This window comes from Elephantulus edwardii, unplaced genomic scaffold (assembly GCF_000299155.1).
Source record: "Elephantulus edwardii isolate Elephantulus edwardi_28Jun2011 unplaced genomic scaffold, EleEdw1.0 scaffold00258, whole genome shotgun sequence".
NCBI classification, from domain to species: Eukaryota; Metazoa; Chordata; class Mammalia; order Macroscelidea; family Macroscelididae; genus Elephantulus; species Elephantulus edwardii.
In genome coordinates, this window is record NW_006400008.1 from 2,654,002 (window position 1) to 2,672,270 (window position 18,269).

The 18,269-nt window shown below is 36.1% G+C and overlaps 1 protein-coding gene across 1 annotated transcript in view; it reads right to left on the reverse strand.

Annotated features, from left to right (window-relative positions):
• LOC102845799 (probable lysosomal cobalamin transporter-like) overlaps nt 1-18,269 on the reverse strand; it is a 167,070-nt gene that overhangs the window by 63,684 nt on the left and 85,117 nt on the right. The window contains exon 7 of the mRNA XM_006899478.1: nt 16,214-16,287. Coding sequence (XP_006899540.1) covers nt 16,214-16,287 — 74 coding nt within the window. The remainder of the gene's footprint in view (nt 1-16,213; nt 16,288-18,269) is intronic.

The following is an 18,269-nucleotide window of genomic DNA, read 5'->3' on the forward strand; positions in this document are numbered from 1 at the left end:
CGCTCAAGACCTCTGCTGCAGTCACTGTACAAATCCATCTGACTAAGGTTCTTCCTCTCCTTCATCATCCTCCTACCTTCCCAAGCATGATGCGTCCTTCTTGAAGGTATACCTCTTCAGCAACATGTCCAGAGTATGTGAGATGAAGTTTCATCATGTTTGCCTCCGAAGAACATTCTGGCTGCACCTTTTCCAAGGTATATTTGTTTGTTCTTTTGGAAGTCCATGGGATATTCAGCACTCTTCTGCAAGAGCACAGTTCAAAAAATGTCAATTCTTCTGCCATCCTTATTCACTGTTCAGTTCTCAGATGGCATGGCAAATGACTGAAAAGACCATGGCCTGAATCAGGCACATCTCAGTCCTCAAAGTCAACATCACTGCTCCTCAGTAATTTGGAGAGGTCCTTGACTACAGGTGTTCCCAGTTGCTGGTCTCCTGATCTCCTGATTGCTGGTACAAACAGAATTGATTGTGGTTTCAATAAGATGAAGTTGTTCATAGTTTTCTCTACATTTCACACAAATTGAAATTTTCACTGCTATTAAAGCACTTCCAATTTTATACTATTCAAGTTTTGTGCAGAAAGTACACTTATGCATCTAGAATGCTTATCTTCTCACTCTATTTGATTAGCAAGCTGCCATCCACATCAAGTCGTAGTTTAATTAAAGTGGCTAAGAAACTTTCCCTGACTCCTAAATGTACATCCTTATAACTGAGTTTATTGCATATAATGGCATAATTATAATGGTCAGCATATTTGTGTTATCATTAGATCTGCCAAGTCTGAATGATTAGAACAGTTTGAGAAGTTTCTGATATAAAGTTTCTGAGCCAGATTAATACATTTGAATCAGACAATTTCATATCTAAAGACTAGTTCTTCATTAATTTTTTTTTCTCTCCTACCTATATATCAAAAGGGAGTCCTGATAAGCTAGTGGTAAGGAGTTGTGCTACCAACTCAAAGGTACAAGATTCAAATCCACCATCTGCTCTGTGAAAGAAAGCTAGGCCATTTCAAGTATTTAGAGCCTCTGAAAACCCACTGGTACGTCAGCTATGAGTCAGTTCTAACTTGATGGTATATAACAATAACGTATACCAAAAGGGAGCTTTGGTGGCTACTGAGTAAAGACTGTGCTTCCAGCTCAAAGGCAAGAGGTTGGAAGCCACCAGCAACTTCACAGGAAAAAGATGGACACTCTCCTCCTATATGATATACACCCTCTGAACACTCACTGGAAAGTCAGCTATGAGCCACGTCAGACTCAATGGCAACACATTCCTACACCAAAAACAAATATTTCACAAATTAATAAATTTCTTTTTCTAGAAGACATGTGATCCAAATGTCATAAAAAGAGAGAACTTTTCAGTCATATTAACTCCTTATACAGAATTGATACCTATTTTCAGAAAAGTTGAACTGAATTTTTAGATAAATAGGAACCAATTCAGAAAATAGAATGTCATTGATAAATATTGTGTCATATGACAGGGCTTGGATACAGTGGTCTTATGATTTTTAAAAGTTTGAAGAGATCAACTAAAAGAAAGTAATTCATCTTTTCATTGCTGATTCTTTCAGTTGGGTTTTATATTCCATGTTTAAGTTATGATTATCAGAAAACTGAACTATAATATTTTAGTTATGAGAGCTTTACACATACATTACACAAAATATTTAATCATTAAAACGTTTAAGGTTTTTAAGAAAAGCCTGACTGGCTTTGACAAGCACTGTGGCATTTGGACAAGAACAAACTGGGAGGAGGGTAGAGAGAATAGTGCAACAATGAATGAGTGGAAGCCCAAAATCTCTGTAAATGTTTATGAAAATTAATAAAATATAATTATAGAAAAAAAAAAAAGAAAAAGAAAAGCCTGTCTGAATTGAACTTCAGAATTTAGGGGAAAAGCATATAAAGCCTTTCAACACATTTTATTGCCTATTACTGCCCTCTAGTGAATTACTGGAAAATCAGTAAGCCTAAGGATTTCTCTCCTTAGGCTTCCACGTCTGCCATCATTATCAACAATATAATTTGTTTTGACTTGTAAGCAGGCATCACCATATGCATTTTAAAATCTAAACATCTGTAAGTCAAAAACATTTCTATTGTTTTCTACACTTCTCAGTTTAGAACACCTTGTCTATAAATTACTTATCTAAAATGGTTTCCAATCTGAGACCTTAAGATCATCCACTACGAAAGGAAAATAAGTTTTGTGTTTAGATGGAATATGTCTTGTCTTATCCAGAAAGCAACAAAAGAAGATGGAAGGAATACACACAGTCACTGTACCAAAAAGAACTAGCTAACAAATAACTTGTTCAGAAAATAGGTGGCCTCGTGGCAAGAGGCAGCACTACAATTCCAAAAGCACACGGTTCATGCTGCTCCATGAAAGGATGGTCAATTTTTTCCTGAGTGATTACTGCCTCTGAAATTTCCTGGGAAGATCAGCTATGTGTCAGTTCTGACTCTGGTACACCACCATTACAACAAAACTAATAATAATAAAGAAGTTCAAGCTGCTCTGAAGGAACTGGCAAAAGGCCCTAGGAACTGGAATACCAACTGACATATTTCACAAATAAATGCAGCCCTGGACTTCATCTTACCAGGTTGTGCCAAGAAAACGGGAGCATAAGTACCTGGCCAACCGATTAGAAGACATTCCTAATTACTCCCATTCCAAAAAAGGTGAGCCAATAGAGTGTGGAAATTATTGAACAACATCACTGAAATCACATACAAGCAGAAAATTACCCAATTATGCTGAAGATTATCAAAAAACGACTGGAACAATACATCAACACATCAGAAATACAAGCCATGTTTAGATGAGGCTGTGGCACAAGGGACATTACTGCCACTGTCAGACAGATCCTGGCTGAAAGCAGAGAGTACTAGAGGAATGTCTATCTGCGTTTTATTGACTATGCAAAGGCATTTGACTGTTGGGATCACAACAAATTATAACTAACCTTGAGAAGAATGGGAATCCCAGAACACTTGATTGTGCTCTTGAGAAACATGTACTTGGGCTAGGAAGCAATCATCCAAACAGAGCAAGAAAACACCACATGACTCTCAAAGAGGACAGTAATGCATTAGGGATGCATCCTGTCTCCCTACATTTTCAATCAACATGTGGAACAAACCATTCAAGAGGATGTACTCTATGAGGAGAAATGGGCATCAGGATTGGAGGAAGATTCATCAACAACCTGAGTTATGCAGATATCATAACCTTGATGAGGACCTGAAGCATTTACTACAGAAAGTCATGAACTGCAGTCTTCAATATATATTTTAGCTCAATATCAAGAAAATAAAGATTCTCACCACTGGGCCAACTGGCAGCACCATGATAGAGGGAAAAGAGATTAAGATTGTTAACTTTAGCTTGCTCAGGTCCACAATCAGACTTCTTGGTACCAGTAGGCAGGAAATCAAAAGGCAAACTGCATTAGGAAAACCTGCTGTCAGGTTCCACAGTGCTGAAGAGTAACAATGTCAATCTAGAAACTATGGCGCACTTGATCAAGTCCATGGTCTTAAATGCTTCTATGCATGAAACAGTTGGACAATGAATAAGGATGACAGATGAATTGATGCCTTTGAATTGTGGTGCTGGAGAAGAGTATTGAACATAGAATAGACTGCCGAGAGAAGAGATCTGTCATAAAGAGGGTGAATTTTTGGAGGCAAGGACTTTGAGGCTCTGTCTCACATACTTATGGCCTGTCACCAGGAGGAGGCCAGTCATTGGAGAAGGATATCATGCTTGGAAGGGTAGGGGGTTCAAGCAGAAGAGGGAGACCCTGGATGAAATGGATTGACACAGTGACTATGGCAACAGAGGTGGGTGTGTCAGAGGTGGTGAGGTTGTCTCAGGATAGTGCAAAGTTCAAGGCTATTGTTCATAGGGCATATGGGTCATAGTCAACTCAACAGCACATAACATTATTTACCCACTGCAAAGAGTAAACACTAAGCTATCTATGCCTTTACATTATACAAAATGTCTTTCTCATATTTGTAACACTTATTACCCTCTTAGGAATTAAGATGCTGAATTAAGATTCCTCAACATAGATAGACAGACAGATAGATAGATACATAGATACATAGATATACACATATATAATTTTTTTCATATTTCATCTCATATTAGTGAAATCTGAATGCATTATGCACCTGAGGGCATCTTACAATCACTGGCAAGGCAGAAATTATGACACAGTCATTATTACATATAGATTCATATATTTGGTCATTGCTACTTCGATCTGACACTGAGCTGTGTACATGTAATCTTTATGCAACTGCTAAATTTAATTGTCACATAATTTATCATATAAAATAGTACTACAATTTCAGATTGAAGCCAAACTTAATGTAAAGGATAAAAAATAAAGAAAATGAAATAATGAATCATTTATCATTGGAAGAATAAGGAAAATCTCACATAAAGTTAACAGTTAAGTGCTTTATTAACAAATAAAGAAACCACCCAAAAGTAAAAGCCCAGTTTCATTATGAAAAAATTAGGTTTGTAGAAAGGAATTGCCTTTCATAAGGCTTCATCAGGTAAAAATAACCCCAAAATTAGCTTATTTTCTAAGAAAAAAAGTAAATAAATGGGTGTTAGAGCAAACTGAAAGAAGATTCCAGAGATAAGAGTTGAACATTCTTAAGAAATGTTGCACTGTCAATTTCTTTAATAGCCCAAGGCAACATTATGGTAAATCACAGATATCAATAACCAATTAAAAAAGTGATTTAGAAGACTCCGACCTACAAATATAAGGTTTTAGGAATATTTTACTTAATTTATATTTTTCTGAGATGTAGGTAGCTGGATGTAGACTGAGTTCTCTCAGTAAATATAAAATAAAAATTATAAATGACAGGAAAATACTAGCAGTGTGTTTTCATTTCAATGGTATACAAATGGTATAGATGCAATACTATAAGACCCCATAAGTGTGAGAAAATAGAATTTTAATCTCTGTCTTCAAAGATCGTAAAGAACCATGGCTCTAGTTCACAGGGACTTGGTAACTTCTAATTGGAAGAAAATATTAAATATTTCTATTTTTATTAGGATCCTTACTTTATAATCCTTTAATATTCTTCAATCTATCCATGTATATTTTTCTTAAATGGTTATATATAGTATTTGTATAGCACTCACTAACAAAATCTAGAAAACACATCCAATTTTTTATGAAGTATAAAATAAAATATTCAGTAGTCACTGCTTCAATATAGGCACCAGTGGTCCACAATAGATATAATATGAAAATATAATTATATGTATTTCCCCACATGGTGGCACCAAAAAATTAAAACATCTATGAAAATATTTATACTGAGAGGTTCCATTTTCAAAATGCTTTTAAAATGCATATTGACTTTCAATTTAAGGTTGAAATATTAGGTAATGTAATTTGCTGATTAATTTTTTCTCTCAAAAAGTATTAACTTATGTGACTATTCCTTAAGATAAAGTGTCATAGTGATAAGATTTCTTGTTAGGTGCTGCTGAGTTGACTGTGAACTCATGGAGATGCTTTATCTCCAATTCCTTTCTGTGATTCCTTTCAAACCAAAAAGTGCCCAGTCTGAAATAAAACTACGTGTTCCTTTTTATAACAATTTCTAAAAATTAAAATTATGAATGAGATTCAATCATAAAATTCAATTAGAAAACTATAAAGTTTGCATCAAGAGTCTTCAAGCTTATTTGTGTAATGGGTCAAATAATAAATACTTTAGATTTTGTGGGCCATGTGGTCTCTGCAACAATTACTCAACTTTACCACTAGAAACATGTAGCTCTACACCCTACTAACTAAACCTAATTCAAAATTTTACACAGGCCTTTTACTTTAAAAAACATAAGATCAAACACAAGTCGACAATTACTGAGGTACATTTTGGTTTTTGTGCTGACTTAATTTCTATTTGTATAAACAGTAAATTCATAGAACAGTTATTTAATGGTAGTTGTTTTGTTTTCATAATGCTTCTTGATGTGGAGACACAATGTATTTAGAAGGCTATCGACTGCTAATTAATTAGTCTTCCTCTAATCCAGAAGCCACAGTCTTCTTCATAAAGGCTAGCCTCTCAAATTGTTCCGTTTACAGAATGAAACATTTACAGACTGGAAAAAAGATCATCTTTGACACATGCTCTGCTCCCTTGTTCTATCTGGACAATAACTTCTTGGTCTAGGCATAGGTTTCACATGGGCTCAATCAAGTGTCCTGGGATTCCCATTCCTCCTAATGTTGGCCACAATTTGTTGTGATCTACACAGTAAAATGCCTTGGCACAGTCAGTAAAACACACACAGATATCCTTCAGGTACTCTCTGCTTAAGCCAAGAACTACCTGTCATCAGCAAGGATATCGCCAGTGCCATAGCCTCTTCTAAATCCAGCTTGTACTTCTGTATTATTTCAAATAATCTTCATCATTTTTCTTAATTTGAAAAATATGTAATTCTGCTTAAATATTATATTAATGATACTGCTTGATAATTTCCAAATTCTGTTGGATTACATTTTTGGGAAATGGGAATAAACACAAATCTCGTACAGTCATTTGGGCAGGTAGCTGTCCTCCACATTGTTTGGCACAACCTGGTGAGCACATCAGGGCAGCATCTGTTTGGTGACATATATCCATTTGTATTCCATCAATTCCTGGGTCTTATTTTTTGTCAGTTCCTTCACAGCAGCTTGAACGTCTTCCTTTATTACCAATGATTCTCAAGCACACACTATTTTCTGAAATGGTTCTGTCAGCTATTTTTTTTTCTAATGCAGTGACTCTCATCTCTTCCTTCCAACTTTTTTGATGTTTACTGGATCACTAAAGATTTTGTCAATAGCATCTTTCAGTATTGCAACTCAAGTCTTGAATTTGCTCTACAGTTCCTTCAGCCTGAGAAATGATGAGAGAGTTCCTTCCTTTTATTTTCTGACTCTAGCTCTTTGCACATTTTGTTATAATACTTTTTAAAAATAAATCCTTGATCATACAAAATTCTATCATTCTCTCTCCAACCTCATTTCTGTCACCAAGCCCATAGTTTCAGACTACTGGTCCTTATTCCTTGTTAAAAAATTTGCATTCCATTCCAGTCACCAATTATTATTAACGAATTTTGGTTGCATGTTCAAGCAATTTCAGACTCAAAAAGTTGGCTGCAATATTCTCTTTCTTACTCTTTGGTTTTAGTTGTTGGTGATATAATTAAATACTGTCACTCACAACACTGTATCTCAGGATGAATAACCTGCTAATATTTCATGTGACAATAGGTTTGGCCCACCAGTTTAGACACTCAATTCTTGTTTATTTTTTTTAAATATCTTCTTGCTGTTGTTATGTGCCATCGAATCATCTCTAACACATAATGACCCTAAGAAAAATGGTTCTGAAATTTGCCTTATTCTGAGGCATCCTCAATGTCTCTGACACACCTGAACCTATAATGACAGTCATTGTGTCACTCCATCTCAGTAAGAGTCTTCCTCTCCTGTGCTGACCCCTCTACACTTCTAAGCATCATGTCGTTTTCCAAGGACTGGTAACATGCCAAAGGATGTGAGTTGGAGTTTCAAAATCCTTGCCTCCAAGGAGCAACCTAGTGCCATTCTCTCCAGGACAGTCTTGTTTGTTCTCCTGGTAATCCCTGGTATGTTCAATACTCTCCTCCAGGACCACAATCAAAGGGACTGTTCTTTATTCTGTTATCTTCATTCATTATCCGGTTCTCAGACATATAGCAAGCAATTAAGAAGATTATGGTCTGGACCAGGCGTACCTAAGTCTTTAGACTGACATCATTGTTCTTTAGAACTATGGAAAAATTCCTGACCAAAAAAAAAAAAATGTAATTTTACAAATTAGTTCTTAAAGCACCAGTATTTCATGTTATGTGGTATAAAATGTGCACCCTTCAACCCTGTGTAAGAGGAGGTTTAAAATGTGCTAGTGTCATTCCACATGTTAAGTTTACTAATAAACACTCTGAAAAGTGATCAATTGTGTAAAGACATTTTGTCTACAGTTTGGGCTATTTATTAATACGAGTCTTAGTGAAGCTAAATATATCAAGAATATAAAATTTTATATATATATAAAGACTATTTACTGAATATGGAAATAAATCTGCAAGGTTTACTTAAAAAAAAACACAAGCTTCAAAAAGGTGTTACACTTGTGTTAGGCTCCTGTAACGCCCAGTGCTCCTTATCTATCATGTTAAGGGTTACTATTAGGTGTCAATACATCAACTCGAACACAGAGAGCCACCTTCCCAGTACCCAGTGGGCTAAAGCTTTAGTTACAGCCACTGTATCGATTCAGCTCATCTCTTTGACCATGGGTTTTCCCTAAATCCACTTCCAACAAGTGGGAACCTAATACATAATGAACCTCCACTGCTTTCTAAGTATAAATTTTTATAGAAGAAGAATGGAGTAACTGGTGACTTTACCTACTTTAAAGTGAGCAGCCCAACACATTACGCATGATGCCATTTGGCTCGGTGTTCTAACAAGGACAAACTCAAAACTCAAATTCACTGTCATCGTCTTAGTCAGATTCAACTCACAGCAAACCTCTACCAGGCTTCCAAGGCTATAAATCAGCACAGGAGGAGATTGCCTATCTTCCTCCTGCAGAGCCACTGGTGGGTTTAAACTGTAAAAGACACGCAGCTTTTGGGCTAGTAATACAATGCGCTATGTATGGACAATGCCTCCAAAGCTCCCTACTATAAAAGACTTTAATTAACCTGATCATTTTACACAGGAAATAACAAAACCTAAACACATGCTATAATTTACTCAAAAGTAATTAGCTGACTTATGGAAGATTGAGAGCATGGCACGATTTAGGATTCCCTTGTCATTCATAAAGCAAAGAATTACACAGAAAAAGGATGAGACTTAAATAGACCATCTCTTGATGAGTTCTCTTGTTCTCTCAGTTAGCCTGTCAAAAAAAAAAAAAAAAACCACCCAAAAGAAAATCCAAAAACACAACCAAATACCCACACTCTCCATTTTTCATGAAACTAAAGACTTCTCAAATTGACAATCAACATACTGATCTTTAAGGTAAAAGGTAAAAGCTGCAAAAGATGAAATTATCAAATGCATAGTGATTTTCACAACTAAGTTCCAAAAGTAAAATTAAATCAAATGTATGCAATCATTCTAAAATGAAATCTACCTACAATAAGGTACATTTTATTATTATTCTACATGTGAAAATATTTTTTACTTTATGAAAACTTAATTTTAAAAACTAATGCTATATGCAAATTATAAATATAGATACAAGTTGAATTATCTATGGAAATGCTGTCTTGAAAGCAACCTAGCCTTAAGTATAGGTTATTTTATATACCTGCTTGTATGTAGCTTTTATTTTAATAAAATTCAAAATCCTAACCATGGCCTATACATATCTACATGGCGTGTCAATGTCTCATCTCAAGTTCTTTCACTCTTCCTGTAGTTAAAAGAGTCTCAGCTACAGTTTATCTTCCTTTCTTTTATCTAATTGCATCCATGTATCTACCAGATCTCTGAACTTACTCTACTTTAAAAATTGCCTCTTTTATTCAGGTCTCTGTTCAGAAGTTAGAGAAGTCATTCCTGAGCTCTACAGCAGAATTACCTTCTACCACTCTCTATCCTCTTACACTGCCTCCAGTTTCTCCATAGTATCTATTGGACTTGAATGCTGAAAGACAATTCCCTAGAGATTTATTTCTATAGACTGTGCAAGCCAAGTATTATCTTTTTATTCCTGACTACTGCCCTGCATTATATTGTTCATGTTGGTATGTGCCATTGAGTTACTTACTACTCATAGAGACCCCACGTACAATAGCTCTGAATCCTGCCCTATTCTGAGCCAGTCTCATGGACTCTAACACACCTACCCCCATTACCCTCGTTACTATGTCAATCCATCCCATTCAGGGTTTTCCTCTCTTGAACTGTTGCTCCACCTTTTCAAGCATGAAGTCCTTCTCCAACAACGGGTCCCTCCGGGCTACGTGCTCTAAGTATGTGAGAAGGAGCTTCAAAATCCTTGCCTCCAAGAAGAAACTTGGTTTCATCCTCTCCAAGACTGACCTGTTTGTTCTCTTGGTGGTCCATGGTATGTTCAAGACTCTTCTCCAGAACCACAACTCAAAGGCTTTGATTCTTCTTCTATTATCCTTAGTCATTGTCCAGCTCTCTGATGCATACATATTAAGTAACTGCAAAGACCATAACCTGATTCAGGCACACTTTAGTCCCCAGACTGATATCATTACTCTATAACACTTTGGAGAGGTCTCTAACAGCAGACTTGCCCAATGCAATTTTTCTTTTATTTCTTGACTACTGGTGCCAAGAGTGTTAATTGTTGAGCTGAGCAAGCTGAAATTGTTAACAAACTTAATCTCTTTTTTCATCCATCGTGGTGCTGTCAAGTGGCCCAGTGTTGAGAGTCTTTGCTTTCTTGATGTTGAGCTTCAATCCATATTGAAGACTACAGTCTCTGACCTTCTGCAGCAAATGCTTCGGGCCTTCCTCAGTTTCAGCAAGCAATATTGTGTCATCTGCATAACACAGGTTGTTAATGGTCTTCCTACAGTCTTGATGCCACATTCCTCCTAATAAAGCCCAGTCTCCCAAATAATCTATTCCACATACAGAGTTTTCTGTATTATGTAACTTAGGCCAAGCACAATTCTGACTGTTTTGGCAGCTAAGTAATGATGCACTATGACAACTATGTGATGATTTAATCATGCCTCCATGATGTGACTGACCAATCAGTTATAAAAGGATTAGGGTAGGAGGCAACATCCTTATTCAGGACACAATCTTAATTCAATGAAAGGGGAATTTCCTTGGGGTTTGGCTTCTATCACTATTTTTCTAAAAAAGAAAAAGTAGTAGAGAAGGAGGAACCGCAATAGAACCAAGAGAGAAGAGCTGGGAACAACACACATATTTTGGATCTCAAATCTCTGCACTGAGAACCTCCTAGACCCAAGGGATGATTAATACCAAAAAACATGGAGATCGCCAAAGAATACCAGGACCACAAGTGTTGAAAAGAAACAAAGACTAACCCTCAGAATTGTTACAGAAAATGTTTTAGCCATTTCCCCTTAATTTTATATGAAAGACCGTATCTTAGGTAGGTTAAATTGCATCTTTAATATCATAAGTTAGGAAACTAGTTACAGAATATCAATTAGAAATATAGGATTAAATACTAATTTGTTATTAACTATTACTGCTTCTTGAATCACGAATAGAACACAAGCAATGTTGTTGCTGTTAGGTGTTGTAAAGATGGCTCCGACTCGTAGTGATCTAAAGTAAGAGATTGGAAACTTGTCCTATCCTATGCCACCCTCATGACTGCTGCATGCTAAGCCCATTCTTACAGCACCCATGTCAATTCATCTCCAGGAGGGTCTTCCTCTCTTTTGCTATCTTTTCCACCATTACATTGTTTTCCAAGAACTGGTCTTTCCTGACAACATGACAAAAGGCCCAAAGCATGTAAGATGAAATATCACAATCCTTGCCTCTAAGGAGCATCTTGGGTTGTACTTCCTCTGAGACAGACTTATTTGTTCTTTTGCTCGTCCATATGATATCTAATATTCTTCTCTAATATCACAATTCAAAGGCATTGACTCTTATTTGGTCTTCTTTATTCACGATACAACTTTTTCAGATGCATAGGAAGCAAGTGAAAATACTAATTGCTTGGATCGGGCACATTTTGATTTTTAAAATGATATCTTTGCACTTTAGGACTTTGAGGAGGTCCTTGGCAGCAGATTTTTCCAATATAACAACTATTGATTTCTGATTGCTGCTATGAGGAATGTTGATCATAGAACCAAGGAAAATGGAATGATTGATAATGTTAATCTTTTCTTCATGGATTATATCTCAACATCAAGAAAACAAAAGTCCTCACCACTGGACTAACAGGCAACATCATGATAGAGAGACAAAAGATCAAACAAGCAATATATGATCTTCTTCTGGGAGATAAGAGGATAATCAGTGACATCAGATGTCAAGTTCCTTATATAAGTGGAAAAATGAAAAATAGCAATAAATACTGAGTAACACTGTCTAGCAAACAAAAGAGGCCTATTCTTTTTCTACAAAACAAAAAAAAAAGACTTAGAAATTACTCTTCCATATTCTTTTTGCCTATATTTAGTATTTTACGATCAAGCTCTAATGAAATGTAAATTGTTTCAATAAAATTCTGCTTTTCTTTCCATCTCTCTGTGTAAACTTGTTAGTAATGAGCCTATCACTAATATCCAGTGTAAAGCTTAACATGTTTTGACAGCAAATAAACGTGAACTTTTTTCAAGTAAAAAGAAAAAAAAAAACCAATATAACTGAGTACCCAATAAGCCCCTGATATTCAAATGCTCTATATTTTAGATGCCTTTCATTATTCATTATACTTGAGTGATTATGTAACAAAATTAGATTCTGTTATACTGACAGACCATTTATTTTATCTATAAAAGAAGATATACTGGAACAATGTCCAAAAATGCTTTCATTATAAACAGTATTTTTCATTTTCACATGAAACAAGAATCCTCTAAATATAAACTTCATTAATCTGAAAAGTTAATAGATAATTTTCAGGTTTCTCGCATATCTCTTTAACTGAGAGTAGGTTAAGAAACATTGAAGGGTGGAGGGGTGGGGAAATTTGAAAGAATTTGTTCTTAAAACAATGTCTTAGAATTTTGTAAATAAGCTAATAGAAAATTAAGAAAGAAACTTCTTCCTTATCATCTGAGTTAAAAACCTTAAGAGCAATCTATTCTATTCTCAAGCTGGTCAGGCATTTACAATTCATGTCTTACACCACTTCCAGAAAAAAAAAAAGATTGAAAATAAAATCAGGTCATCTTTTTAGGATTATATCCTAAAAAAAGAGTGTAAAATTATGCAAAATAACAAGTTTTAAAAATGCTACATCCTCACATAAGATAAATCTCTTTATCCTGATATCTGCTGCATTAGCAATCGAAGGAAGAGTCACAACAACCCTCAGTAGGTAGATTATACAACTTTGTTTGCAGAAAGCAGAGTACCTCAGATGCTTATTGCAGATGGTTAAATACTATACAGCCTTCAATATGGATTATATCTCAACCTCAAGATGAAAACTAAGCAACATCATGATAGATGGAAAAAAGATTGAAATTGTAAAAAAACAAATACATCTTGCTTCAATCCACAATCAACATCCTTGGCACCAGCAGTCAAGAAAGCAAAGCATGTATTCCACTAGAAAAATCTTGTCAAGACTTCCTCTGAGGTGTTAAGTAAGGAACAGTGTTGTCATTTAAAGACTAAGGTGAACCTAATCCATGCTGTGGTCCTTTCACTTGCTTCCTAAGTATCAGAAAGCTGGATGTGGACCAAGTATGACAGTAGAAGAATCAATGCTTTTGAGTTACAGAGTTGAAGAAGAGTGCTAAAAGGACTGCTAGAAAACCAAGCAAATATGTCTTGGTGTGCTCCATAGAGGGAAGGATGATGAAATTCTGTCTTACCTACTTGAGGCAAGTGGTCAGAAGAGGCCAGTCCTTTTGAAGAAGAGCACTATGCTTGGAGAGGGTCAATGAAAGAGAGGAACTCACTGAGACGGACTGACACAGGGAAGGAGCGCTAGGTTCAAGCACAGCACTGCTGGTGAGGACAGCGCAAGACAGGTCAGGGTTCAGGTTTGCTGTTCACAGGGTTGCTAGGAGTCCTACTCAACTTGACAGCACCTAATAACAACAATGGTTGTAACATACTAACATACTAGACTGTGTGGATCACAACAAATTGTGGCCAACTTCGAGGAGAATGAGAATCCCAGAACACTTGAAACCTGTACTTTGACCAGGAAGCAGTCCTCAGAACAAAGCAAGAAAATACTGCATGGTTCAAAATCAGCAAAGAAGTGCATCAAAGATGCATCCTGTTTTCATTCATTTTTCAGAAGACTGGACTTTATGAGGACGAATGTGGCATTAGGACTGGAGGAAGACTTGTTAACAACCTGCAATATGCAGAAAACATAACCCTGCTTGCTAAAAATGAGTGGGGGCCTAAAGCGCTTACTGCAGAAAGTCAAAGACAAGGGTTTCAATAGGGATGGAAGTTTAACATCAAAAAGACAAAGATTCTCACCATTGGGCCAATTAGAAGCACCACAATATAGAGAAGAGATTGAGGTTGTTTCAGTTTGAATCAACATTCTTGTCACAAGCAGTCAGGAAAACAAAAGACAAACTGCACTGGGGAAAATCTGTGGTCAGAGACTTCCCCAGAGTACTGAGAAGCAAAGAGGTCAGTCTAGAGACTAAGATGCGCCTGATTCAGGTCATGGTATTTGCAATTACTTACTATGCATCAGAGAGCTGGACAATGACTAAGGATGACAGAAGAAGAATCAATGCCTTTGAGCTGTTGTGTTGGAATAGAGTCTTGAACATACCATGGACTGCCAAGAGAATAAACAGCTCTGTCTTGGAGAGGGTAAAACCAAATTTCTCCTTGGAGGCTAGGACTTTGAAGTTCCGCCTCACATACTTTGGGCGTGTGGCCAGGAGGGACTAGTACTTAGAGAAGGACATCATGCTAGGAAGAGTGGACAGCACTAGAGAGGAAGACCCCCTAGAGAGATGGACTGACATTGTAACTGAGGTAATGGGGGTAGGTGTGTTAGAGTCAGTGAGACTGGTTCAAGATAGGGCCAGCTTCAAAGCTGTTATACACAGAGTTGCTATGAGTCGCAGGCGACTTGATGGCACATAACAACAACATATATTGTAGATGATCTGTGGTAGCTTAGTAGTAAGGGGTTGTGCTGCCAACCCAAAGACATATGGTTTGAACCTATGAACTGCTCCTTAGGAGAAAAAAAAGACCATTTCCTTCTGTGTGATTTACTGTCTCTAAAAACCTCCAGAAGGGGCAGATATGAGTCAGTTCTGACTCAACAGCACGTAACAACAAAAATATAACTTACAAGGCTCATAAATTATAAAATTTGTCTTTGAGTATTTCATTTTATAAGTGCTAATAAGTAAGTGATTCATTATCCAGGAGGCTGAGCTCTATGAGGAGAAATATGGCATCAGGACTGGAGGTAGACTAAACAATCTGTGTTATGCAGATGACAAAACCCTGCTTGCTGAAACTGAGGAGGACCTGAAGCGCTTGCTGCAGAAGGTCAAGGACTGCAGCCTTCATTATGGATTGAAGCCCAACATCAAGAAAACAAGCATTCACACCATTGCACTCACTGACAGCTTCATGATGGATGGTGAAGAGATTGAGATTGTCAATAGCTTCAGTTTGCTTGGCTCCACAATAAACACTCTTGGTACCAGCAGCCAGGAAATTTGGAAAGACTGCTGTCAGAGACATCTCCAAAGTACTGAAGAGCAACAATGTCAGTCTGGAGACTAAAGGTACACCTGATACAGCATGGTCTTTGCAATTATTTGCTATGCATCAAAAGCTAGACAATGTTTAGGGATGACAGATGGAGAACTGATGCCTTTGAGCTGTGGTGCTGGAGAAAAGTGTTGAATATACCATGGACTGCTAGGAGAACAAACAAGTTCATCCTGGAGAGGGTGAAGCCAGGATGCTTCTTGGTGGCAAGGATTCTGAAGCTTCATCTGACATAATTTGGACATTCTGCACGTGGAATCAGTCCTTGGAGAGGGACATCATGCTTGCGAGGGTGGAGGGTCAATGCAGAAGAGGAAGAACCTCGATGAGGTGGACTGATTCAGTGACTGAGTAATAGGGATAGGTGTTTCAGAGACAATAAGATTGGTATGGGATAGGGCAGGGTTTAGGGCTGTTGTGCATAGGGTCGCTATGAGTTGCAGATGACTCGATGGCACACAACAACAACAAAAACAACAACTCTCCTCTTTTAGCAAATTCAAGAAAAATTGAAGAGTAAAGTCTGAAATTAATATTTCAGAAAGGCATGGAAGCAGAATTAAATAGCATACATGACTACAGTAAAAGAAAATTGCTTCATAAAGTAATTCTTTCATTTCCGATATATTATCACAATTAACAGTCACTTACTGTGTAAGTTATAGCTGCCAACATTCCAATCAAGGTGAGAGAACTAATGGAAAAAGATAATGCAGCTAATCCATCTACAAAGAATAAAAAAAAAGAAGTACTTGATTAGATACTCACTTAAATACATATACAGCTTTATGCGCAAGTATTGATGAATCAACACATAAATATGAAGCTCCTCACACATTCTGAATTAATCAATCCAGTAGTATTACCACAACCTTGGAGAACTAATTCCAAGTACAGAAAAGAATTTTTTAAAAGGTTCTTCTGATTTCTAAAATATCTTTCACTTTAAGATTTTCTTTACTTTAACTATTAACCTTAAAAAGAAAATTATTGCATAACCATTGAGTCTAAAAAAAAAGTTGGCAAAATACTAGAGACTCAAAATTTGATTAAAAGTTATCCTGGCCTTTTTCAATGCAGATCCTGAGAAATAAGATTACATAAAAAAGCCACTAACTTTGATGCTTTCTTCCTCTCTCCTAAATCTTGATACTTCATTCCTTTATCTTTAATGTTCAATTACATTTTTAACATACAACCTAAAAATGAAAACTTAATTGAAGAGTTTATTATCCTCTTTAATTTGAAATGAGCTAACTTCCCCGCAAGTAAGTGAAAACAAACATAAAAATGACTAAAACAATAATACCAGAAAAATATGCTAATAAGTTAGAAAATTATTTAAAGGAAGACTAGTGAATGAGGAGCAAGGATGACCCTTTCAAGTGAATATACCAGATTATGTAATAAAATACTACATAAATTTGAATATTCACAACTGAGAGCAATACTAGTTTTTTTCTAATTTTAATAGATTTTATTAGATATATATAATCCAGTCTGAATTGCACATCCTATGGCACTAAATATAAAACTTTGATTAATTTAGTACATACTCATGATTAACATTTAAATTAGAATAATCTTTTTAATAATCATTTCTCAATTTTACATAAAGCAGATTATCAACTAATCCTCAATTTAAACAAGGGAAATTTTTAAGATACTGAAGATAAATTCTCAACTACCAGGGCCCATGGACTGAACTTGTATACATTATGATATAATAAAATATATCCTATCATTTAATAACAAAGACTCTAGCTCTGTTGGCTTAGTGGGTAAGGAATTATGCTGCTAACCGAAAGGGAGGTGGTTTAAATTCACTAGCCGCTCTGAGGGAGAAAGATAGACAATCTCTTCCCATAAAACTTACAGCCTCTGAAGACTCATTGGGGGGGTGGGGTTTGAGTTGCTTCTAACTTGAAAGCAATAAACAACTACAACATCATTTAGTAAAGGAACTAAGGTAGGGCATATAATTCATAAAATGCTGGGCTGCTAACCAAAAGTCAGTAGTTCAAATCCACCAACTGTTCCAATGGAGAAAAACAGGAAGTCTCCGCCCATAAAAAACAGTAATCCGACAGAAGATCCTCATTAGTCAGAACAGCCTTACTAGCAGAAGATTTGCATTTTGAGGAAAAAGTTACAACTTAGCAAAAGGCTACTTCCATTAAATATGTTATATATACAAAGTATATTACTATGCTATAGTACGTACATATAGCATAGTAATATACTCAATATAGATGAATTTTAAACATTATTAGTAAAGGAAGACAGGATTATATCATATATGCATATATCATAATTCATTTGATATTTAAAAATTAGTCCATAATGGCAGAAATCACAACTGTGGTTGTTTGTCAGGGGAGAACATACTGATTGAATGGAAATGCACAATGAAGAAACTTAAGGAGTGATGGGTAGGTTATGAATTGATTTTAGAATGTGTTATACTGAATATATACAAAAGTCAAAGCTCAAAATGTAATGTTATTCAAAATGGATGACCCTGGAGGACATTATGCTGAGTGAAATATCTCAGTCACTAAAGGACAAATATTGCATAGTGGCACTGTTGTAAAATGAGACTGACAACGGGGTTGGGGGGAGACTGAGAAAGATGAGATAAATCATATATACTTCACTGAAACAGATGACAGAGCAAACGGTTTAAAAGTTAGGTATTAATGTTATT